At 41.6% G+C, this 25333-nt stretch overlaps 1 protein-coding gene across 2 annotated transcripts; it reads left to right on the top strand.

Moving 5' to 3' along the window:
- The first annotated feature begins 637 nt into the window (after positions 1–637).
- On the top strand, positions 638–19586 carry ppp1r13l (protein phosphatase 1, regulatory subunit 13 like). Of its 2 annotated transcripts, none has more exons than XM_008297190.1 (13): positions 638–759; positions 7734–7796; positions 7908–8032; positions 9041–9611; positions 10404–10496; positions 10601–10689; positions 11972–12338; positions 12423–12871; positions 13387–13521; positions 14990–15123; positions 16489–16655; positions 18077–18270; positions 18362–19586. In XM_008297190.1, exons 2-13 carry the CDS (start codon positions 7760–7762, stop codon positions 18395–18397), a joined length of 2397 nt encoding a protein of 798 aa, XP_008295412.1. In that variant the 5' UTR covers positions 638–759; positions 7734–7759; the 3' UTR covers positions 18398–19586. The 2 variants fall into 2 exon arrangements, with proteins under 2 accessions (XP_008295412.1, XP_008295411.1); XM_008297189.1 differs by having other exon boundaries at positions 638–833.
- The last annotated feature ends 5747 nt before the right edge of the window (positions 19587–25333 follow it).

Raw genomic sequence — 25333 nt, 5'->3', positions numbered from 1 at the left:
TAAAAAGTAAATAAATAAATAAAAATCCACATGAGCAAACTGATGTCCTTTGATTTGAATTCATGCACTGACACTGAACTAAATACTGGATTTGTGATCTGTATTTTTATTTTTTTTTATTACTATCACCATCATGAATTAGAATTAAACAGACAGACTGATCATTTACTTAAAAGGCCCCATCTGGCGTTGGAATTAGTGTATGACCCAAGAGTTCCCATAAATCAATTTTAAAAATGCAATTAAAGGAGCATTGCAGTATTTTTTGTATACAATGCATGCATCACATTTCTTTTACTTACTGCCATACTGCACATGTATGCAGTATAGTAACGGATGCTCCTTTGTATAGACCCCATGTTTAATCACATGTGTAATTATATAACATAGTGTAAATGCAATGCGCATTTTTAGCAAAATTCGTAACCACACATATCCAAGCTGACTTTTATTTAGGAACTGTGCAGCTCCTGCCTTCTCCTTCGCAGAACATGTCAGTAGAAAGTGTCCAGTGAAAAGCGCTGCTTTGGTTCACCTGAGCCAGCTGTGGCAGAAGAAACACCTGGCTCGGGTTACAAGCCTGGGGGCTGGACTCCGAGCCAAAATAACTGCGCTCAGTGCGCAGCGATGACTAAATGTCTGGAGCCTCCGCCACAAGAGAGAAAGACGCGCTGACTCCAGGAAGACCAGCAGCTTTGATCAGGGCTCAGCTTTCCTTCCACTTTGGAACAACCGAACAGAGAGACTTTCATTTTTGAGGTGAGGAAGTTGTTCTTGGTTCTCCTCGTTACGCAGGCGGCTGCGCTCGTCTGCGTGGGAAACACTGAGAGAAGGTAAAGATTTCACGATGAATTTAGTTTCGCTGTGAGGTCATGTCTGTGTTGGGAGACTAGAAGAATAGTCGGGGTCGCTTTTCGGAGTGTTTTTGTGGCTCAACTCTTTCGTCTTTCCACGGTTTTCTCGGTCATTGTGAGGGATCCTGTGTGCGAGGAGGAGCTTGTTGTAATGGGAATCAGATGTTACCAACCCCGGCTGGCATGACGCTCAGTCTGCCACCGCGCAGAGGAGCTCCAGTGCAACAGCTGGACTCTGGTAGACTGATGTGCAGCCTTCACCTACAACATCCATTCACACCCTATAAACACCACAATGAACGAGAAGTTTAATCTACATGGACTTATATGTGTATTATTTTAGTATTTTAGGATGCGTTACATGTCATGTTGTATGTTCTCCATATCGTGGTGGATGCTGATTTTATGTGTAGTTAACAAAAAAAACCTCCATCATAACTTCAGGAGTTGTTTTTTTTAATGTCCTGTTTCAAGTGACTGCAAGTTAGGAAATCAAATGTGTCAGTTTTGATGAATTTACTATCCCATCTTTGCACAACTATAATCTGTATGCAAACCAAACTTTCCTGTCAGAGCAGGATTTAAATGGCGCCTGTCCAACATGTGTGTTCTGCTCCAGTTAACTGCCTGGGCTAAATTGCACCGTGCACTTGCTGTAACCTGTTGTCAAACAAAAGTTCAATTTAATTCGACTGCCTGATGTAAAAAAAATAAAAATAAAACGTCATGCATGTATGCAGAACATGCACAAGCATGTTTGTGCTTCTGTTGCCAAAGGCCCTGATTTGCATCTGAACAGGAACAGGACAGACTTCTACGTGGATGTAACTTGCCAAGAAATGCCTGTTATGTTGTGCAGCACTGAGAGATTCCTGAGTCACATGCTGGGCAGAACAGTGTGGCTCTACAAGTGAAGGGGGGATTATGGCATAGTGTTGGATGAGGCTGTGCCAAAAGGGAGTCAGCAGCATCATGAACCGAAAGAGGAATGAAGGCAAGCTGTGCTGTAGTTAGGGACTAGCTGTGCAGAAATGTCTACTGTGTTTACCAGGTTTATGTTCTTCGGCATCTGCAGACACTGATTGACGTCTCGGGCTTGTGAGGATCAATACTGATGGATTGTGTAAGAGCAGCGGTGATGACAGTTGCTGTCTTACAGAGTGATGAGTGTGCACACTGGTTTGTGTAATTATGTTGGGAGCATTGCAGTGACTAACTGGGTCACAGGTGGAAGCATTGTAAAAAATAAGTGCTTTGGGTGGAGTTTTTTTTTTTTTGTGGCATGTGAGAGGATTACGGTTGTTGAAATCTGGAAGTGGACGACTTGATTAATCAGTGAAGCACTTATGATCAGCCGTGTGTCAGTGTGGACCATCGCTCAGCTGTAATCAGATTTAACCCGACGACTCATGGGGCTGTGAAAAAAAGGTCAACTCATCCTGTTCGTCATTGCAGTTTGGTTGAAGTTCTACAGTGTTTGGGATGATTTACGTCGGACAAACCTTTTAGATAAACACTCTTTGTGAGTTGACTGAAGATGGTAGCCATCAATTCACCCTGATCTCCTCCCTAACAGGTTCTGTGACACATGTTTCTGACATTTTACACAGTAATTACTCAGTTCCTCCCACCTGCATTAGCACAGCTCGTCTTTTTTTTGTTCTGTTTTTTTTAGAATCCAGTTATGCCAACAATCTATTTTCAATAGATTCCTATCCCATGAGATAGAGGTGAGCCAATGTAAACATTACCCTGGATGTTATCTTTGACTTTGGACTTAATGGCATACCTTAATGTTACTTCACACTAACGATATTCTGGGAATTTCAAATCAGTTGAGCAGCTGAGAAAGCTCGTGGACATTAAAGTTTAACCCCGGTGTTAAGTTTGTGTCGTCTATGTAATGGCATGCAGCCAGACTTGAAGGTTTGAGGACTCCACGGCAATGGAGGACAATGAAAAGCGAGTCACAATGGAAAGTGTTTGGTTGTACAAGAGGCCGAGACAAAGCCAGAAAGCTCTGGAGGAAGGATATTAAGGAGTCACCGACAATTGTGAAACAGGATAGGGTGGGAAATGAATGGATGGCTGCATGAAAATAAGGAGTTCAGCAGAAACTAGAGTATCAGTTAGATGCGTAATCTTGAGTTGCTGGTGAAAGACATAAAAGGATCGGGAGCAGGGAGGGACAGCTTGTAGTCTTGGTCAGACACGCCCATGGCATTCTGCAAAGCTAATGATTATTGTCTGTAATCCCCAAAGCCTTCTTCTTCTTCTTCACTCAAGATCTTTCTGCTTTTGTCCTTTTAGCAAAGTGTCCAAGTTTTCCAAAGCAGAAATAGCCAGTCGACTTTCTTAAACTACTATTTCGTGTTTTTTGATCTTGCGGCTTTCATCTTGGCTTCACCACTCGGGAGAGCTAATTGTTGTATGCTGAAACTGTAGAAGCAGCTGTAATCAAAGCGCTGGAAAGGAGGCAGAAAGAAAAAAAAAATGAATGTCAGGTTTTCCAAGAAAGTTTACTTGCAAAAGCAAAGTGCAGCAGCAAAGCAAGAATGGCTGCAGTGGCCACAAGCTGTCAGTCCTCTTTAAACTTTCAGATGTTTAATCCTTCACGCGGCGCCTCCCTCCACTGTGCTGGCATCTTCATATACTCTAACTGTTTACAGAAAGGTGTCGTTTTTCTTGATATTGTGCGATAAGAGCACATATGGTGGCTGTTCCTAGAAACCTGTGATGCATTCATTTTGCCAAGTAGGTTTTCTTTATGTTTAACTTCGTTTATCTGCACATAATAAAATACTCTGATAAGAAGAGCAAACACAGACAAGATGCAAATTACTGTAGAGAAACTGTAGAGATAAAAAAAAGCATAAAGAAGGAGACAGGAAGGGAAGCTGTCACTGCAAAATAACAGCAAGAGAAGACACAATCCAGAATGTCAGTGACAACAAAACACAATATGGTGCGAAATGATGATGATAAACCCAAAGGAAATGCAGCAATACACTCATGTGGTGTTAATTTAATCGTTTAAAATTCTTTTTAAGCTCCCAATAACACCCGCCCGCTGATGAAAAACGTTTTAAATATGCTGCTACACCTGTTTTCTCACTTTTGCTCATGTAAAGATGCACCGATAAAGTGAAATGAGGACAAAAAAAATCCACCTCATCAGCAAACACAAGCAATATTTCTCAATAAAGCGACACAAAACAAGAGTGAAAGTTGCCATGGAACTGAGAGAAACTGTCGAAAGTGGCATGCAGCCCGCAGGAGAGTGTACCAGAACGGGAAGGGGTGGAGTGAATGCATCAGCAGACCGCGGGAGGGAGAGTTCACAGGGTGAGCGATCGACCTTTGCGAGTCAGGGAGAGTGTAATCTCTTTTTGTGTGAGCGGCTCTTGACAGAGATAAGTGTCCGGGCCAGTGCGAGGTGAATGCCTCACTGGGAGGAGTGGTGAGGAATGTGAGCCTGCAAACAGGCCGTACCGAGACATAACAAGTCCCTGTGAGAAATACTGATTACCAGACTCGGCTGCACACTTGAGTTTGATAGCCTTATATAATGCAGTGTTACCTCGTTTGCAGGCTAAAGTTCAGCCGGTGTCGGGGGGCTTTATCCGGTGGAAACAGAACGGTTTTGTTGCCAAGTAGGTTTTCACATGAGAGACTTTTTGTTTTAGCGCGTAAGAGTAAGATTTAAAAAGTGTTGTAGGATAAAGAAGTCAGTGGCAGCATGCAGTCGTCCTCAGATGTACTCTTCCATTAAAGAAAAGGTAAGATTCACAATAGTCACTCAAATAACTAGAAATTGAAAAAAGTAATAATAAATAAAAATTTGCTAAATTATAATTTAGTGAAATAAGACATTGCTTTTTAGTTGTGGTTGGAAAGAATAATTTAAAAAAAAATTGCAGTTGATTGCAGTGATTGGCTCAAAGATTTGTTCCACAAAATATTAGTTTGTGGAACAAATCATGCTTGTTTGCTTGTTTTTTTAAAATACATATTTATATATTTCTGTTGAACCACAATTCAAAAGCAATGCCATGGTTTTCATTAAATTTTTATTTATTATTACTTTCATTAATTTCACCTTATTTCAGTGTTTTTTTCCGTCTTTAATGGGAGGCTGTGAAGACATTTGAGGACGACTGTATGTGTTATCGGATGTTGTTGTTAGTTTTCGAGGTGCGTGAGGCAGGATTTTTCTCAAACTGTATCCTGCCCATTAACAAAGGGGAGGACAAACAATCCATTCTATCTCTTTCATGCCCAATTTAGCTAGAAGCAGTTCGCAGGAAGCCTTTAACTTCCCCAGAAATTGAACTTTTTGTGTCTTCCCAGTAAGATTCATATCAGATTTACAGAGAACTCAAAGACACGCTGCACTTGAGTGAAAGTAGAGACACCCTTTCAACAACCCCAAACCTATGTTGTTTTCTTTTACAGTGTGCAGGAATCCACTTAAAGAGTTGCTTTAGGCTGTATTTTATTTTATTTTTTCACGGCAGAAGAAATAGCCTCCAACAAAATGAAGGTTCTTCTGGAAAAAGTAGGACATGACAAGACGAGGCATGTTGGGGGGGGCCGCTGTGAGCACCAGAAACCGATAAATTACAACAATTTGTTGCAAAATAATGCCTGTAAAGCAAAGCCTAACACATTAATTATATGCTGCAGCGTAAGAGTGGCCGTGGTTTGTTTTTGAAGCAGGAAAAAAACAGCCCACAGTAATGTTGAGTGGCCACACGGAAGGCCAAGCTGTTGAATTATTCCTCGTTTTCCACAAGGCGGAAACACTGACTGTGAGTCTGAACTATAGCAGGATTGTAAATGGGAGACAGGTGAGCGAGGATGAATTAAGTCACTTGAATAAATATTATTTAAATGTAATGAGCCCCACCGTGTACATATTTTATGTAAATATCATTGGAGCTTTAGACTACATGGCTTTTATCAGAACTAGATGTACATGAAGGCCTATTGTTCCTTTTAAAAATGTCATTAACTAAAGTTTCTCCACAGTATTTACAGGATTTGAATAATACGCTGTAAAAAAAATCTTTAAGTTAATAAATGGTGCAATATTTTAGCATTTAAAAACTGACTATCACAGCAAATATCTGCAAAGTAACATATTTAGCAGATTTAAATGCACTAAAACAGTTTAATTTCACTGTGACACTGTAAAAGAAGGAATTGCTTTTTGCAAAAATACGTTTTTTTGGTGTATTTTAAAAACTGTTTATTTGCTTTTGCTTTTCTTGAGTGCATGAATGTTCTTTCTGCTTCTCTCTGCGAAACATTCATTTTACCAAGTTTCTCTGTTTGCCTTAGTTTGTTTGTTTGTTTGTTTGTACACAATAAAATATGCTGATAAGAAGACGGACAAGATGCAAATCACCAACAGAAAGGAAAGCTGTCACTTTAAAATCACCAAATAGCAACAACAACTACAAAAACGTAGTAAAAACACGAGTGAATCCAGAATCTCGGTGACAACAAAACCCAACACGTTGCAAAAAGTGATGATCAACATAGTCATTGCATCGTATTGCATGTGTGAACTTACCTTTTAAAATGCTTTTTACGTTTACTTCCTGTTAGCTAATGACGCAAAACATTTAAAATATGCTGTTACACCTGTTTTTAGTTTTTTTTTTACTCACAGCACTTTTACTTATGTAAAGATGCACTGACAATGTGAAGTACAGGTTTAGCGATGAGAAAAATCCACCTCACCAGCAGAAAATTATGTAAGTTAGAAAATTATGCAATACCGTGACATTTAAAAACATTTAAAATAAATAAAATAAAAATAATAATAATAATAATAACATATCTGCACAGCTAATAGTCTTAGCTGATTTAAATACAGTAAAAAAAAAAAAAAGAAAGAAAGAAAAATAAATAAAGTAAAGTAAAAAAGTTACATTTATAAAACTGTTTTTTAAAAAAAGTTGAATTTTTGCAGTGTACTTGTGACTTAAAAGGCAAAGATGCTCTAATAATTTATATTTTCAGTTATCGGTATCATTCTAAGAGGGAATAATTACACTGGGAGATGAATTAAGACATTTAAATTTATTTTAGGGTCTTTTAACTCTTTTATTTTTACATTTCAGTGCGTCATACTTGCTGCCCTTCAACAGATGGCATCAACTTATCGGCACAAAAATCAGCAGAAGCAGAAAATAAATGACAAACAATTCGTTTCCCTGCAGGTATTTTAGGTGAACACGGTCATGCACAGTTGGCATTAATGCATTAGTTAAATAGCTTTTTGCACTCAGTCTGGACTAATTGACCTGCTGGCACACAACACTGTCTGGGGTATTAGTATAATTTGTCATCCACCTGACTAGCTATGCGCGGCACCTGACTCTCTGTCTGCCTGCTCGTCTGACGGCAGCTTTCAAACACACCAGTCACGTATGATGTCGAGCGCGAACACCTGGTGCCACAAATAATACGGTTGAGTCAGCGAGCGGGACAGGCCGCGTCAACCAGCTCTCTCGGTTTCAAGTGTGCATACCTGTTATTTTTTTCTTTCTCATGAGGAAACTGTGGCTTGTTTCGACATGGCAGACATTCAGGTAGTTAGTTGAGCGCCTGAAGGAGGTGACAGACGTGGGAGTCTGCAGCAGGAGGGGAAGGGAAGGGCTGAAAGGTTCAGGCTGAAGACACAGCTTGTTATTAAAACTAAAGGCTGAGTTCAAGAGGGGCAAGAATAGTGATGCAAGTTGCATTCTATCACTGGCAGGAGCATGCACAGTCCTATCAAACGGCAACAGTAAATGCACGTTCACAACATGGTGCAAACGTTGTGTGGGTCTTTCTGCTAACAGCTGTGGTGGTTTTTTCCTTTTTCAGGAGCAGAGCGCTGCTTCCTCACAGCCATGAGTTCTCAGACGAGCTTTGGCAGCAGCATGCTGTGTGAGTGCTCACAAATCCCTTATTTGTCTTTTTGGCTTAGCATATATTTGTGCACATGGGAGTAATATCCTCTGCTAATTGTCTGCGGTGCTTGTGTGGTTTCACGTTCAGTTCAGACCATAAATGATGACCTGAACGCATCGCTGGCTACGGCTGATGAGTTATCCAGAGAGTTTAACTCCATGCTGAAGGAGGCCTCGTCCTCCAACAACAACAACACGACGTCTGGCCCTCAGGTACGCACACACACACACACACACACACACACACACATTTCCAGGACTGCCTTCCTCATTTTAGCTGTTAGTGTGCAGTAGTTTATAACAGTTATATTTTTCTACTTTTCTGCACTATTTATTACGAAATGAGAAAATACCCAAATTTTCCCCAGATGACTATTTGGAAACACAAACACTTCTGTTGTGGCGTAACGTTGGCAAAGGCTTTCGTTTTGGTTTGGACGGCTTTCAGATTTGGCTTTGCGCTCATCAGAATGAAGCTCTGGGGTGTCAAATTAAACGTATAAACAAATTATTCGTGTCGTGGTATCGGCTGCAAGATGCTGCCTGCAGAGGACATGTTTTTGCTCGTTCTTTCTGTAGCCAAATCACTTCCATCCAAAAGCTTCCTTTTCAGTGATTCTCACTCAGTTTGCTGTGCACATGTGGAACCTCCATGTCAACACACTTTTAAATATAGTTTTTTAAAAAAAGAGTGTATCCAAAATGGACTAAAATATGTTAAATCAGACAGACTTCTCTTGTAGATGAGTTATGGAAACTATACAGGTTCTCTTGATGTGTTAAGCTGAAAAAAAAAGTTTTAGCATGACGTGCACCTCTTCTGATGTGACGACTGAACATGTGCACGTTGCAAAGTGGATGGACAATGATCTATTGAGCAGCCCTAATGCACATGAGAGTGCTGAAGCTCTCTAGCATGCCACTAGCATCTGGGGTTTCCATTAGAGGGTTGATTGTAAATGTCCCTGGTGAGGAATCGATAAAGTTTATCTGTCCTTGTCTTTCATAAGTCCATGTGCCATATAATGTCCTTATTTTAGATTTAATTGGTGCCAATTAACCAAAACAAAACACATGATTGTGTCAAGTTATTCTGCTGTTATTAGATTCTTTTAGGGAGCTTCTATTAAATCATTAGAAAGCTCTCAAACACACACCGTTTCAGGTTTTGTTTAATAGAGACGCGGCTTTGCTCGTAATTGCAGCATTTCTTTATAACAGATGCCACAGAGCAGCTTCAGTATCCCCAAAGAGAAGCCTCCGTCTACTGGGTCTTCCAGCTCCTCCATGTCTCCGCGGAAGTCGACTGGCAGCGCCAACGGCAGCACCAGCTCCTCAGCCTCCTCCTCTTCCAGCTCGGCATCCTTCCGTCCCATCGACTCCATCATCTCCAGCAACAAAAATGTCCCGACGTCCCCCGTCTACCCCAGCAGCCCGCTCTCGTCTCCCAGGATTCACAGGGAGACCCATTCCCCCCTTCCCCGAGCCGGATCCGACAGCTACTCGTACAATCAGCTGAGCCCCAAACCGTCGCCGCGGCACAATCCCCCCTCGCCGTTCGACAGGAGCCCCCGAGGTTCAGTTAGTTACATGGAGAGGAGCCCTTCTCCGAACCCCACAGGCAGTCCTCTGGACCAGCCAAGTCGCTCTCCTTCAGGCTCCCTCAAGCTGCTGAGTCCTTACGACAACAGCCAGATGGGCCGCAGGTCGCCTCGGCCAGACAGAACCCCGTCTCCGCTGTCGTTCATGTCCAGCACACTTCCCCGGAACTTTAACAGCTTAAGGCAACCAGGTGAGAAGCTGCAGTTATCAGAACCAACTGAACCCAATGAAATGGATAAACTGTAATGGTGTTCAATGAACTTAATTCCTTTCTGTTGTCATTTTGAGGAACTATTACAGAGAAACTAGATGAGAAAAGAAAACAGAACAGAAAAGAAACAGGACTGCAACGTATGATGAATGGATTTAAGATGTAGTAATTAATATATGGTCAGTATTTAATGTACAGAAAAGCAGCAGTCAGATTCAGGATGTATTTGTCAGTTGTAGATGTCATTAAACTGCAGTTTAAACTAATACTACTCACTCAACATGATAAAGATGCACCGTTTTAACCAGACATTCTGAACCGTCTCTCAGTTTAAGTCTATAAATGGACAACTATTGCTTGATCTGTGTTGGTCTTTAGTTAAATTTAGTAATGAATAAGTAGTTTTTACCTCCCTAAAAGTCATCGTGTTGAGATTTGGGAGTGTAGACATCCATAAATGATCCGACTGTTGTGAACCACAACCGCTCTGTTTTCACCAGAAGTAGATGCAACAGAACTTTTTCACAAACAAAAATATCACCAATAGTTTCATAGATGCATAGATTCATGTTTAATGAAAAAATCTCCTTTCAGAAACTCTACAGTTCTCCAAATAGCTATAATAAAACATATAAAAAAACAAACAAGTCCTAGAGAAATACTGGTAACACTTGTAATTTCTCCTCTTTCCCAGCACTCTCACTCTATTTTTACGTTTCCTTTGCTTGCGTTTTCTTCTTTTATCTCCATCTCTATCAATCCGTCTGTCAGATGAAAGCATGCAACGGCAGAAGAGTCCCTCCAAGTGGAACGAGACTGATCTGGACGTGTCCTACGAGAGGAAGCCTCACCACACCTACGACAGTCCGTTTACATCTTTCTAATTTGCTCTCTCAGATTTTAATTTGGAATTCGTGGAATCGGTCTCTGCCTGTTTTTTTTTTTAACTCAACGCCTTCCCGTTACAGAGACGGAGTGGCTGCGGCCGTCTGTGCCAAACAGCAGCTGGAGAGAATCCAACCTGGACGGTCCCCCTCCGGCCCCGGGCCCCAAAAAGGTGGGCGGCTTCAGCAGACACGTTTAAAAAGAGATCGTACGGCGCAAACTTTCATTCACATGCCCTTGAGTTGTTGTAAATATTCGGTTATCCGTCTAACTGGAGTCACTCCAAGTCTCCTGGCATTGTTTTTCTCAGATAAGAACACAGTGAACCGACTGTGCCTGGAGATAGTCGGTGTTTTCATACGTGACACACCTTTCCTTCGCTTTGTGCAGCGACGTGCACGACGGCTTCACCGGCTTGTTGTTTTGTTTTGTTAGTCAGAGACGGAATGTAATGAAGCACATGTTCTCACTTTGTGTACTTAGGAACAAGTTTGAGGTTTTGCATTTTCTTCTTTTGAGTGTTTTATTTTCATACTACTTTCTAGTTATGCAAATTTATACTCAACTTGTTTCTATTCAACTTGTTAGTCCACTGCAGTGATTTGCCCCCTGTAGGTAGTAGCTACCCTGCAGATTAGGGTTTTTACATACAAAACATGTGATGCCAAAATAGGACAGTTTTCCATTCAGGTTTATTGATGCAGCTTCTGAGATATTTTGTGTAATTACAGAAGTTTTCACAACAAAAATGCAGATTTAATCATTTTTTTCAACAGCATATAATATCTGAACTTTGGCAATTTGTCAAAATGTAGTTTTATTGTTAGAAATATAATTTATCATTTTATCTATCTGTGTATGCTTTTATATATATATATTTTTTTTTAATATTCTATATTATAGGTGATTTCAATGTTTTCACGCATGTAAATATATTTTAATAAATATTAAAAAGCCCCAAAATACACATGATCCCATGTCGAATTATGGCTAGAATATGTTTATGAATTATGGAAAATTATTGCATTTTTATGGGATTGAGAAATGTGATTTATTTATTTATATGAAGTACCTCAGCTTCCAAAATATTATGTTTTATTTTTACATTTTTTTTCATAAAAATGTAAGTTTTAATGAATCAAATTTGAATATTAATAACAGAATTAATATAGAATACATTTCTGTAATGACAACAATCGATATGTGTAACCCCCAGTTAAATGCTGTTCACAAAATAATAAGACTCTAATAATATAGGATGTAATTGTATGACAGTCATATCAGCATTCGGTCATTTTACTTTAATATTCTTCCACTATAGCAAGAAACAGCTGGATGCTTCTCGTTGAGTTATGCTCAATACATTTTTGCAGCAGATGGTTGACAGCTACTTTTTCAGTTTTAGATTAAAGTGGTGAGAATTTCTCTCTTATTTTTTTCTTTTTTCTTTGCAGGATCCTCGGTCTAATTCTGTCCAGTATTCTCACAGCTCTCTCCCCCGTAACGCTCGTATATCAGTCCCTCCAGATGTCTCATCCCCGTCCCATTCCCCTTACCACTCTCAGCCCATCATCTCCCGCATTTCTATTCCTCCTGTTGCCGCTCCGGCCCGCCAGCGTAAACCCATCCCTCTCTCTGTCATCATGCGCCTCCAAAACCCCCACTGGGGAGCCATGACGACCCGCCACCCCCGAGTGCTGGGAGGAGAAGGAGACATGGCACCTTATCAGCCGGCTGTACCCATCCCGAGGGAGTTCTTCCACCAGCCCATGCTGCATCCACAGCCGGCCGAGCTGAGACAGCCGGCCATATACAGCGATGGTAAAACTTGTTTCACACCTTCACGCGCTCTGTGATTCGTGCTCACAAGATATTTGTGCTACAAGTTTCTGTTTATGTTTGCAGCTCTGAACCCAGGGGATGTCGACGCGGAGCTGGAGCGGCTGGACTACGTTCGTCACATCCCCGTGATTCTGGAGAACCCCCCCACGCCGGAGGGCAGCGTGGAGGGCATGCCGATCGCTCCCCGGCCCCTGAGCCCCACCAGGCTGCAGCCGGTCGTGGCCCCCGAGGCCCAGAGCGACGTGATCCCCGACCTGGAGGAGCTGCTCCGCATCAGGTCAGAGATCCCCCGAGCCCTGAAGAGGCGTGGATCCGTGGACCATTCGCTGCCACTGAAGAAGGCCTCGCACTACCAGCCCAACCAGTACAAGAACCTCATCGACAAGCTCTTCCGCCGGAAGGAGCGCCGCCAGAGGGGGGAGCAGGGCAGCGAGACCAGCAGCTCCTCAGATGGGGAGGACGCTGCCATGCCTCCCGCTGCTCTACCTCAGTCGTCCACCGGGATTCCACATGTAAGGAAGTGGTTTGGAGAAAGTGAACTGTGTCAGATTGTAAACAGGTTAAAAATACAGCAAAGCCAGCACAACAAATGCCATGAAAGATTTAACTATTTCTGTATCACATTATGAATGCGCTGTGCCACTTATAAAATATACAAGAGAAGATAAACAGCAGCAAAGGACATAGTGCAAACTTTTAAGGAACATCAGTACAAGAATAAAAAATAAACCAGAATATAATAGTTCTAGAAATAACAGTATTTTACGTATCAGTGGTATTACACAGATTCTTTCAAAAATACTGAGAGAAGTGTTAATATTGCACAGATTTGTCCATAAGTAGGAAAATAACAATACAGCACATATTCTAGTGTGTGTAGAAAAATAAATATTGCAATAATATATATGTATACATAGTAAATCACCAGACGGCTACAGAATATATTGTTATTGTTACGACCATACATTACATGCATTTGCAGTCTTCTTTTTGTTTTAACTGTTGTGCATCCTGTTTGTCCCTTCAGAGCTACCATTCGATTCTGCGGCGGTCCAGGGAGCGCAAAAGTTCTGGAAGGCGAGCTCGGCTGAGTCCGCTGGTTCTGCTGCTGGATGGAGCTCTGGTTGGAGAGCTGGAGACGGTGCAGAGAGCCGTGCAGGAGGTATGAAATACTACTAGTACTACTACTCCCAGTGATAGTACCAGCGCCTGAAACACGAAACCAGGAACCAGACACTAATAATAAAGTGCATATATGTGAAATGGTGTTAAGATAAAGCTTTGCTTTATAGGATCCTTCTTATCCTCCTCTATCTTTTATCTGTTCACGCCTGTGTTTGTTCCTGTCTGGATTTTTTTTTTTTTTAATGCGCTCTACACAGGTATTACTCAGGATTTCTTCATCGCCTTTAGTTGGTTTTAAAGACCTTACACAACCAAGGCCCTACCTATAGTAATCCTTTAACCCCGCATGAGTCTGGACATCATGTTAAATCAGCATATAGTGGTTGTCTGGTCTGTCTATTCTATTTCTATTTTATCTCCCTATAGTGACTAAGAACTATCATGCTTTTGCAGTCGCTGCCCCCAAACTCTGGAGTGATTTACCTGAAATTAGATTTCCTGAATTTGATATTGTTTTTTTCCTTTCTACCTTTTTAGGGAAAGCTTTCATATCAAATTTTAATTCCCTTTATTTTTTTATTTTGTATTTGTTGTTGTTTTCTTCTTGTCTTTTTGTTGTTTTTAATCCTTTTGTGAAGCACTTTGTTAGATTTCTAAGGAACGGTTATATAAATAATGCTTATTGTTATCAGTAGTAGTAGTAGTAATATTGTTGTTTTTATTAATATTGTTGATATTAGCGTTATTATTAGTAGTAGTGTTGTAATAATTATTATTAGCATCATTATTATTATTATTATTATTATTATTATTATTAGTGTCATTATTATCATTGTTATAAGTAGCATCATTATTGTTATAATAATAAGAATAAGAATAATTATTATTATTATGAGTAGTTGTAGAAGTATTGTTGTTGTAAATTAAGCAAACAACCATTATACAGTAGAATGCAGGTTATTTAGATCTAAGATGAACTAAACAGAGTGATGCTGGTTCACACATTATAAAAAAGGCAATAATTCACTTTGCATTTGTCATTTTAGTTGCATTTTCCATCTGCACTAATTCTTTATCTCCCAGAACCACTTAAAATTCTTCTTCGCTGACATCAGCCGCCTCCATAAATATGTTTTATTGGGGAAGAAAAATAACTCAAACTGACTGAGACAGTAAAGTCTGTTGCCAGATGTGCTGCTCCGCTTCTCAATTTGGACATTAAGTAGAATTTAAAAATATGTTATATTCAACTTAAATGTCTGCAGGAGGATGTGCTGCGTCTGTGTTTCCTTCTCTGCTGCTTTCTTTGTCTGGAAGTCAGAACAACAACTTCTACTTCTGTTTTTCTACTTTTAGAATTTGGGAGTTACAGAATTTCTCAAGAGGATGCTGACAGTCATGTAGGAGGGAGAATCCAGACACAGAAAAGCTTTATTTAGAATGAAATGTCTAAATGTTCATAATGTGCATAATTAATTCCAAATCTGCTCTGTGTCCTTCATCAGATGAATGACCCCAGCCAGCCCAATGATGAAGGCATCACTGGTCTCCACAACGCCATCTGCGGGGGGCATTACAACGTGGTGGACTTCCTGGTTCGCATCGGAGCCAACGTCAGCGCGCCAGACAGCCATGGATGGTAAATATTTACCTTTTCTTTTTCACCTGAAACCTATCGGCCTCCTAAGAAAGGCTTGACGTAACCCGGTTCGGACAAGGTGACATGTCAGGTGTTCGTTGATTTGTTTATTTTGCACACAAGTAGAAGTAATCACGCCAGAGTTAGCCAGCAGATCATGCTGTACCCGGACAGGCGCAAAAAAAACCAAAAAAAAAACACACGATACAAAACCTAAAAGTCCATCAGCATTAGATAAAAAATAAACTCACTAAATAGAATAAATGGAAACCCACTTTTTACTGCTTTTTTGTAGACGCTCTAATCCTGCCTTGAGGTGCAAGATTATGAATAGTTTTAAACATCAGTTGTGCATCCGAGTAAAAGAGGAAATTATCTAAACTAAAGAAATTTTCTTTTTTAAGCTTTGCAGCAGACAAAGACAACTGGTGTCAGATACATTTCAAATTATTCAGATTCAATTCAACAGTGTTGCTGACCTTACTAACTTGGTGTTTGGTTTGTGTCATAATGCCTACATTCTTAAAATATGTCGAATACGATTTGTTAACTTCACCATTTAATGAAACATCAGGGTTATTATTACTGTGAAATACATGCAAACAAGAATTAGTTAACCAGTCTTTGATTATTGCAGCTGTTAGTTTGGCTGCAACACATTCTCTAGATTTTGCATGAGTAAAAAACACAGTGTCATCAGCATATATCTTAACATTAACATGAAGAAGAAGATTATTAACGTATATGCTCATTTAAATTAGTCACAAAATAGATTCTTAAGGGACCCCTGGTTTTACACACTCCAAAGCTTCCTGAGTCTCTATTGTTTGTAGGGATAAAATTCCATTTCTTCACTGCTTTAACCCAGACAACAAGCTAAACTGAGTCTTTCTGAACTGCAGTCACGTCTAGTAGACGCTCTAATCCTAACTGCGCTGTCACCGCCTGGGTTGGTCTGATCTTTAGATTGCACGTGAGTAAAAGTCACAGTGTCGTCAGCGTATGTCTAAACAGTAGCACCAGACACACTTAAGGAGGATTATTAATGTATGTACTAATTTGAATTAGTCATAAAACAGCCCCCTGAGGGACTCCTATTGTACCACTAGCAAAAGAGGAACACTTATCACCAACTTCTGTGCATTGCTTCCTCTTGTTTAGCTGAGATTCCTTCCATGTCAGGGCTTTGACAGCTAAATTAATTTTGGAGAGCTCCTCAAGGTAACTGGGGTAAGAAGGCATTTAAGGTGAGGATTTTGCTTGTGGCCCTGTGACAGTCATAAATCTCACACACATCAGATGCTTTCAGGACGTGACATCGTACCTAATTGTTTTAGTAATCCCTGCTGGGTATTGTGCCCACAGGACTCCTCTGCACTGCGCGGCGTCGTGCAACGATCGGCCTCTGTGTGAGTTTTTGGTGAGGAACGGAGCTGCTGTCATGGCCATGACGGAGAGCGACGGTGCCACCGCCTCCCAGAAGTGTGATCCATACGCTGTCGGGTTTGAGGAGTGTGAGAGTTTCCTGAGAGGTGAGGCGGCCACACCAGTACACACCCAGTCAAACTGTAATAACCGCTAAAAGTGAGTCATAGTAGAGTAATCATGAACTGATACATCCACTTTTAACCTCAGTGTCATGCATTCAGATGTCATTTATACACGTGCACATAATAAAGCAGAAGACGGAGCTATAGATAGAAAATAAAACATGTTCACGTTTTTTGATCCAAACGAAAATTCTCATCCAAAGTGACATAAAGGGAGCAGATTTCTGGTTTCTGGTGTCTTAGTAAATGACACTGCACAAGGACATATTGCTGTGTCATGCTTCAAGAGTGTGGGAATATTTAATATTCGAGTATTTAAATTATTTTTAAATTATTTTTATTTCTTGCTGCTATTGTCGTGTTCTTCCACACAAGTTTCGTTGTACTCCTGCACAATGACAATAAAGTCTCTTTATCTTTATCTTTATCTTTATTTTAAACCATTTCCTGCCAAATCTGCATTTTTTAGAACATGTTAGAACAGAGTACACTAACTCTTTGCAAGTAAACATCTTGGAAAAGTAGGCTTTCAAATGTAAGAAAACAAAGCAGTAACACTTTGGGGAAAGGTTTTTGAAATAAAGCAACTGGAAATGATGAATTTCCACATTTTGATGTTTAATCAAAAGCAGATATTATAAACTGGAACCTTTTTTTTTGCCAAGAAACACTCATAGTTTTTTTTACTCACCTGACCAAACTACCTCTTTCTGGTGCACTGAGTCTTAATCCTATTATCCCCAAAACTCACAGGTTTGTAATGCATGTTGTCTTTTTAAAATTGCCAAAGTTACACCATTTATCAGAGCCCAAAGCTGTGAAAATAATAAAGCATCTCTGGATTAGGACAGTCCTCAAAGTGCACATCTGTGATCATGATATTTGATCAAAATCATCCATATTTTATTTTAAAAATTTGCCAAAAACAAATCGTAAAAACTGATCAGTTTCTGTGAAAAACAGAAAAATTCTGAGCTTCTTGACGCAACCGAGAAGTCATGAGTGACTCAGCTGTGACCAACAGTTGCATCACCAAAAACATTGTTTGTCTGACCTTGGATGAGCTGCAGGATGTGTTTGCTCAGAACATACAGGAGACAAGTATGTAAACACGAGGTAGAAATCTGAGTCGTAAAATATCTGTAGTCTGTACAGCCAGCGTTTCCCTTTTTTTTTACAGTGTTGGTAACACCTGTGGGCACTGTGTTTTATTTCTTTTTTTATTATATATGGTATTGTAAGTCTGCAGTATTGCTCATAAGACACCAGTACAGCCTCTATTAGTCATGGTGGTTCTGTTCCCATTTTACACTGCAGTCAAAAATAAGCAAAAACTGTGACGGGTGCAGAAAACTCCCTGAAACTTGGGCTTAAACATGCGTCCTGTTTATTCTAAACACCAGGCGTGGAGGAGGCCATGGGGGTGGAGAACAGCGGGGTGCTGTACGCTCTGTGGAGCTACCCGGCTCAGGCAGCCGACGAGCTGAGCTTCAAAGAGGGAGACATGGTTACCATCCTGCAGAAACCCGACGGCTCTGACTGGTGGTGGGCTTCGCTCTGTGGCAGGGAGGGCTTCGTTCCAAACAACTACTTCGGGGTAAGATGCCAATTTCAGATACCAGTTCAGCACTCACCTCCTGATTTGTGTTGTTTATGGTATGAATTGTTTTCTTTTCTTTCTTTTCCAGCTTTTCCCGAAGGTTCGACCAAAGTCTCTCTGTTAGGCGGCCTCTCGGTGATGATCCGCTCTGGTCGAACCGGTGCAGAGGACCGTCTCACTCGTTCACACTGTTATTTGAAAGGACTGTGTCTGTATGAGAGTGAAAGAGCTGAGAAATAATCTTGATCTGTCAGTCAAGGAGAGTTGAAGGAGAAGTCTCAGTATTCATTTTGGCCACACTGACAGGGATGAATCTGTTTTTGTTTTTTTTAAAAATGTTCATTCACACCGGCTCTGCTGTTGGACTTTTTCTCTCTCGTAAAGCCACAACTTTGCATCTCTATCCGAAGTATTTACAAAAGGGTCAACTTCCCCTGCTGTTCTGCTCGGCTGTGTTCCAGTCAGGAGTTTCTGACTCGATGGCTGGTTACTAATCAGAAAGCAAACAGTCCACTCACAAGGTCAATGTAGGTGTGTGTGTGTTGTCACGATTGACTCAGTTTAGGTCGGCGTGAGTTCAACCTTCTCAACAGCGGAGGAGGAGTTTGTTTGTTTTGCTGCTACATCGAAGCAAAAGGGAGCAGTTAGGAGTTAAAATGCGACTTTTAATTCTTTGTAATAGTTTAAAAAATGTATTCTATGCACTGTTTTTTTGCAAGTAGTTTCCCCGATTTTAGTGCTAATATCCAACTGGAACTATTTTGTGAAGCAACTACAGTGACCGATGGATGGTTAAAAACATCCATGACTTCAGTAGACGAATATGAGTTTTGAATTATTAGGATTTTTCATAGTATTTACAATCAGCCACAGTGAGCTGGTTTCTGCTCGGCTTTTGCCCTTCCTGTTATATTTCTATGTTGTCTATATAAATGAGTATAAGTGCGTTGACAAGGAAACTGGTGTTTTTGTGGGTGTGTGTGCGGTAGAATGAGCGCGATGCCTTTTGTTTTTCCCCTTTAGATGTCAAAAGTTTTGAGTGTTTCCACACAGTTTTCACTTCTGTTGCGAGGGACTGCTGTGCGCCTGAGGGCCTCACAGTGACCAGATGTTTAAATATTCAATAAATACATGAGCTGTGTGTTTTTTTTTTTTTGTTGTTGTTTGTTTTTATGGTCATGGTTTGTGGCTTAAAAGTACAACTGTGAAACTTCCGTTACTGACCAGCAGATGGCTCTGTATTATCAAGTATCAACTCATCAGCATAGCATTTGTATTACCTTCAAAATATAAACTAACCTCTGATAAACCAACCCTTCATCCAGGCTGTTTTGTGCAGTATCACTCCTCTCCATTGTCCTCTAACTTCTCTTGCTCCTTTTTCTTTGAAGTTACAGTTTCTTTCTCCTTCTCCGTTTCTTTCCCGCCATGGAGCGCCCGAGCGACTGCTGCGTTACTTAATGAATCAATTAGCCGCACTATTATGCATAAGTGTAATTACTAAAAAAGCTACACGCATGATGAATATATTTTTAATTAAGTCTGACTGGAAGCCTTTTGATCTGCAGACTATCTGCACCCTGCTGGTATTAAGAAAAACACCAACGCTCGTGTGCTTCGTCAGAATCCCCGAGGACGATTAGTGTCAACAGCGTTTGAAGCTGCTGCTGCTGTTAATGTTTTTTAAAAATTTTATTTTATGTAGATTATACAAACACATGATGATGATGATGATGATGGTGATGATGACATTCGCTGAGACCGTTTACTCACACACGCTCGGGTGTGTAGCCGCGGCGAACTAATGCTGAGTTTCTGATGAATAATTCAGGTGATTTAAGTGGACTGAACTGTCCAGTGGCCTGTGGCAGAATACATAATGTTTGGCTGAAATATATCTCCTCTGGGCCCCAACTAGAAGGCCGCAGTCTAGCGAAGGAACACCCTGTACACTGCAAAGAAATAACTCATCTTTATTCATGAAATTTGTACTTTTTTTTTTTTGTATCCAAGTCAACAACTCAACCAAGGAGGTGAGATAATGTGCTGTAGTTTCATTCTGCAGGTTTCGAGGAAGAAATGAAATCTCACTTCATTACTTTCCTTCTACATTTTTCATGCTGTCAGTGAAGTAGCTCTTTGGTATTGGTCATAAAAATGATTAGGTGTAGTCATTTTAATCAGTGATTCCCATCACTGGGCTTAAGATAAATCCAGCACGATGCAGTAATGACTTCTCAAAGAAATTCACAGTGAATCGTTGCCTCTTCTCTCAGATATATCTGTCGCTGACTGCATCCCAGCGAGTGCAGCGGTTTCTGTTCCTCTGCACGCAACCACGGGTTTGTCTTGGCCTCGTGTGGCCACAAGCGTTCAGCCAAACCCGAGGCCCTTCTTTGTCCCTGTTTCTGGTGAAAGAATCGCATTTGCGGCAGTGAACAGTGATTCTGTTGAAGCAGAACTCATTTGATGCCTCATTGAAACCCCCATTATGACCACGACGGAGCAAAATGAAGCGATAGTGACGCGGCCTGCAGCCAGCTGGTTCGGGCCGGAGCAACCTTTTTATTTATACCTCATTCCTCACGCCGCGTTCACCTCGCCGCCTCCGTCAACCACCCCCGCTGACATACAGTGATTTCAGACATGCTGGCCATTATCAGAGACAGCCTCTCTGGTCCATCAGCGTCTGACAAGTCCACTTGACACAACAGGCGAACCCTCAGCTGCTGCCGCGGTCAAATGAGCACACAAAGAGCAGATGGGCTTCATGAAGTAATGAACAGAGCCGAGGACGGAAAAACAGGAAGGCCGGGACCAGATAAAGAGAGTGATAGAAGGAATTAAATATCTTTCTGAGCTCGCCGGGCAATTTTCTGTTTGATGGGAGGAGGATCTATAAAGCACCCGACCGTGTCAACGACGGACCTGAGCTGACTGACACCAAGTAGAATCAACCATTATGAGGCTAAATCTGTTCAGAGAGATGATAAGTATAACAGCTTCAGACTTCTGCGTGAGTTAAGATGAATTATTTGTATGCAGAAACAGAGCCATTGTTGCAGACATTACTGGAGTTTGCCTCTGGTTCAAGATGGCAGCTGTTTGACCCCACAGGTCATCAATGTTGCATGGTTTTTTTTTGCCTTTTAAGTATTGAGCAGACGCCCTCTCGGTTCGACTTCTGAGGAGATCGGTTCTGCCACGCTGGCGGCGGGGAAGCATCTCGCGACGTGATCTCGGCAGAAGCGCTTCTTCATTATTTAGAGACAACAAAACAAATGCGCACGCGGTGTTTTAGCGACTCTACGTGGCGGCAACAAAGAGTCGGACGTCTCGCTTTCCAGCAGTCCAGATCCAGAACTGGACGGCTCTCTCTCTTTGGTGGGGATTTCATGTGACAGCCAGCCTCGCAGGGGAAACGCCGTGTTTTGTTTTGCATGTGTGGCTGCATTTCTGCATGCGGACGCTGAGGTGAGCAGACAGATCCACGGCCCTGCAGAAACACAAGCCAACCCGGGCGGCTCCGCATCAAGGACACACCCTGAGAACTGGGGAACAAACTCAAACCTGCAACAACTAAAAAAATTAATAAAATAAAATGCCCACTCCGCTTGTGTTTCTTTCGTTCTTTCCCTAACACATCCATTCTTGCCATGCTCCCACTCTGTGCTCCTGTGGAGTAATGAATAATAGAGGAGTGCTTGTCCTCCCTCGCTCCCCTAGTTAATCAGAGCTCGCCTGGCTGCCCTCTTCTCTGCCACTCCTCACTTTAATAAATCATTCAGGCCTTCAGGACGACAAGTCCGTCAGCGCAGGCTAAGCAAGGGCCACGCTGGTAAAAAACCCTGCCATCTTCGCCCACAACAACTTCCACCTCCTCTGCTGCTAAACCAGCGACAACCCGCTCTCGCTATCATCTCTCTTTCCTCTGCGTGTCCTTCATTTTTTTTCACTCGCCACCATCTTTTATATCCATCTGTCTGCGTTTTTTTCACTTTACAAGACAAATCACGCTGGCAAAGAGTCCCACTCCATCTCTTTCCTCCCCTCTGCCTCTCCGTCTCTCTCCCATTTCACTCAGGATCTCACTCTGCCAGCATTCCACCAAATGCATAATGTTCTCATTCCTCATCTGTTTCCTCCTTCTCCTTTACGCCTCCTCTCTCCCTCTCTCTCCCTCTTTCTCTCTGCCTGAGCAGAAACTCCTATCTCGAATGACATCACATGAATATGTCCCCGATGAATGCTGCAGCACAGAGGGTCATAAAAGAGACGGATAAAAAAAAATTGCAGGATGTGCAGAGTGAGGGAGTGAGAGAGCGATTTCCCTGCAATTTTTACACTTAGTCATAACTACGGTTATTGAACCATTTCGCTTTCACTGGTTGTTGTTGTTGTTGCTTAATTCTCAGCAACTTTTAGGGAGCAGACAAATGGATTCAGGAGGTCTCAGGTTTGACTCTGTTGTTTGGAAAAGCATGTAAATGCTGTGCTGTCGCTCGCATCAGAATTCTCAAGGTGCTTTTGAGAAAATCAATGCAAGAAAATTCCCTCGAACTGCTGTGTGACCTCCATCAGTAAAATCCAGGAAAGCCTGGAGGATGTTTAGCATTAAAGCATTTGTTTGTCCTTTTCTATATGTTCACAGTAGATGGTTCAACCTCCGTTTCACACAGTCTGCCTCAGCCGACAGCGTCTCTGTTGCATTTAGTTTTATGAGCTGCATGTTACACGTAGATTAAAAAAAAAGGGCAAATCAATAGCATACACTGTAACAGGGGTGTCCAATCCTGGTCCTCGAGGGCCACAATCCTGCATGTTTTAGATGTCTCCCTTCTTCCAACACACCTGATTCAAATGATCAGGGTCGTTATCAGGCTTCTGCAGAGCTTGATGATGAGCTGATCATATTTCTTGTTATTTTATAGCATTTTTTCTGTTTTTTTTTGGCACTTCAGCTGCTTGAATATCACAGTTCTTTTGGTTGTTTATTTAGTTTTTAACAGTGTAGAGATGCTAAATGTAATATTCCAGCACGTTCACAGCCGAATGGGATTCTGGTCTGTTGAGGCTATTTGCCGGTGGAACCAGAACAAAGATCATAAATTCAGTAAACGTAATGTTTTCCAGTCAGGATGACACCAACCGACCAGTGAGGGACCACAGGCACCAGAACGTGCAGGACTCCGCTGGGATTTGTTCAGTTATGATACCGTGCAGAGGACAGGACTTCTGTCATACCGTGTGCTGTCAAGCAACTGCTTCAGTGCATTAACAAATTGACAAAATGTCTTTTCCCTCTCCTGCTCCTGCTAAGCCAACAGAGGTGAAACTGATCAATCTCATCCTCCAACTTAGATGGCATTAAGGCGTATTTCCCAAAATGTTGGCCTGATCCAATGACAAGAAGCTGCTGTATAGTGGATTATTAAAAAGACCGTCAGCAACAAATGCCAGAGTGGATTTAGTGGGATTTAAAAGCTTTCACAGAAGATTTTGTTTACTCACTATACTTAAAAATGCCCCGTCAATCGACATTGTTTTTCCATTTTGCTCCTCTTCCCCTCCCCTCAGAGCCTCTCTGACAGCCATCACGTGAACAGCCTCTGCATCCAACTTCGCCGTCGCTCTTGCTGTGGTTCTCAGCCTCTTTGAGTCCTTGACAGACAGACCGTCTGAGCGGCAATTATTCTTAATCTGGCTCCATTAACCGAGCCGCCCCCACTCCAACCACCTCCATGGGGGGGAGGGGAGGGGGGGTATTAATCACTTTAATTGCCACAAGGCCTGAGACCCCCACACCAGCCTCCATCTCTCATCCTTCCTCTGCTGTGTGGATGTTTCTCACTTTGTCTCCTCTCTTATTTTTTTTTTTATTCCATCCTCTCTCACACACACATGCACACACACACACACACAAAATGAATCAGCTCGAGCTTTTTCCTTCATCAAGGCTCCCGTCTCACTTTGCACATCTAATCCCCTTAAATGGCCACTTAAGCATTTATTTCATTATTTACCACAATTTCATTACAGTCATCAAAATCCAGCAGAAACTCTTGAAAAGTGCTGCACATTTGTGTGTCAGTGTGAGTGTGTGGTTGTGTTGAATATCCCCCGGTATGTGTGCATGTCCTGGTATTCGCTGGCTGTCTGATCTGATTAGTGGCTCCTCCAGTGTCCCTTTCAAACGCTCATAACAAGGTGCTGTTTCAGTTCACTGTGAGGTTAATGAATAAAAGACGGAAGACGTGGGCAAATTTGCTGCATCTGGGAAAATGTATTCCAGAATGAGGTGGAGAGAGAGAGAGAGAAGGAGGACAATGGGCTGTAGAGTGTGCAGAGGAGCGTTGTGTAATATCATCATTTTGCGCGGTGACCTCAGTTAAATAGTGCAGGTTCTCATCAGGCAGCCGCTGTGTGATAATAACTCGTGTGCTCGTGATACATTTAAATATATTCAGAACATACTGAAGCGGAGAGAACATCACCGCCGCCGCCGCTGCTGCAGATCAGGAACAGAACAGGGTCTGCAGCTAAACGTTAACATCAGCATGCTAATATGTGCACAGTGACAACATGCTGACGCCGAGCATCTGTGGTGACACGCTCACCGTTGTGTGCTAGCATGCTAATGTGTGCAAATTAGCACAAAGTGCAGCCCAGGCTGATGAGAGTGATTAATGCTGCAGATAATTAGTCATAAAGCAAAGAGCTAGCTAAGGATCTGACAATGATGAAGAACAATAAGAGGAATATTTTTATAAAATTTAATGGTAATGCATTTAATAGTAGCTGAAACGTTTCACTAAATGGAAACAAAAGTCAACCAGAAGTCAGCAAAAGTTGGATTTTCATGTAGGCCTTTTTTGGAAATGTTTGGAAACTTCTAGACCAAAGTTCACTGTAAAAACAAAATAATAATAATAATAAAATTAAGATGTCCAAAACATCGGCAGCAAGGCTCCCAAACAAACAAACAAAAAAAAACATAAAATTGAAGTTAAATATTTTAATTCAAATGAGGTTTAAGAACGATAAATTTACAGACATATAT

Source organism: Stegastes partitus, unplaced genomic scaffold (genome assembly GCF_000690725.1).
Source record: "Stegastes partitus isolate 25-593 unplaced genomic scaffold, Stegastes_partitus-1.0.2 Scaffold1196, whole genome shotgun sequence".
NCBI lineage: Eukaryota > Metazoa > Chordata > Actinopteri > Pomacentridae > Stegastes > Stegastes partitus.
The sequence above is the reverse complement of the archived record's forward strand: the minus strand, read 5'-3'. Positions and strand labels throughout refer to the sequence as shown.

What these genes read in the sequence shown, in the direction of transcription:
- ppp1r13l (XM_008297190.1), top strand. Translation starts at nt 7,760, where the DNA reads ATGAGTTCTCAGACGAGCTTTGGCAGCAGCATGCTGT. An exon ending in CTTTGGCAGCAGCATGCTGT is followed by an intron (nt 7,797 to 7,907) that starts GTGAGTGCTCAC and finishes TTTCACGTTCAG; the next exon opens with TTCAGACCATAAATGATGAC. An exon ending in TGCAGAGAGCCGTGCAGGAG is followed by an intron (nt 13,522 to 14,989) that starts GTATGAAATACT and finishes GTCCTTCATCAG; the next exon opens with ATGAATGACCCCAGCCAGCC.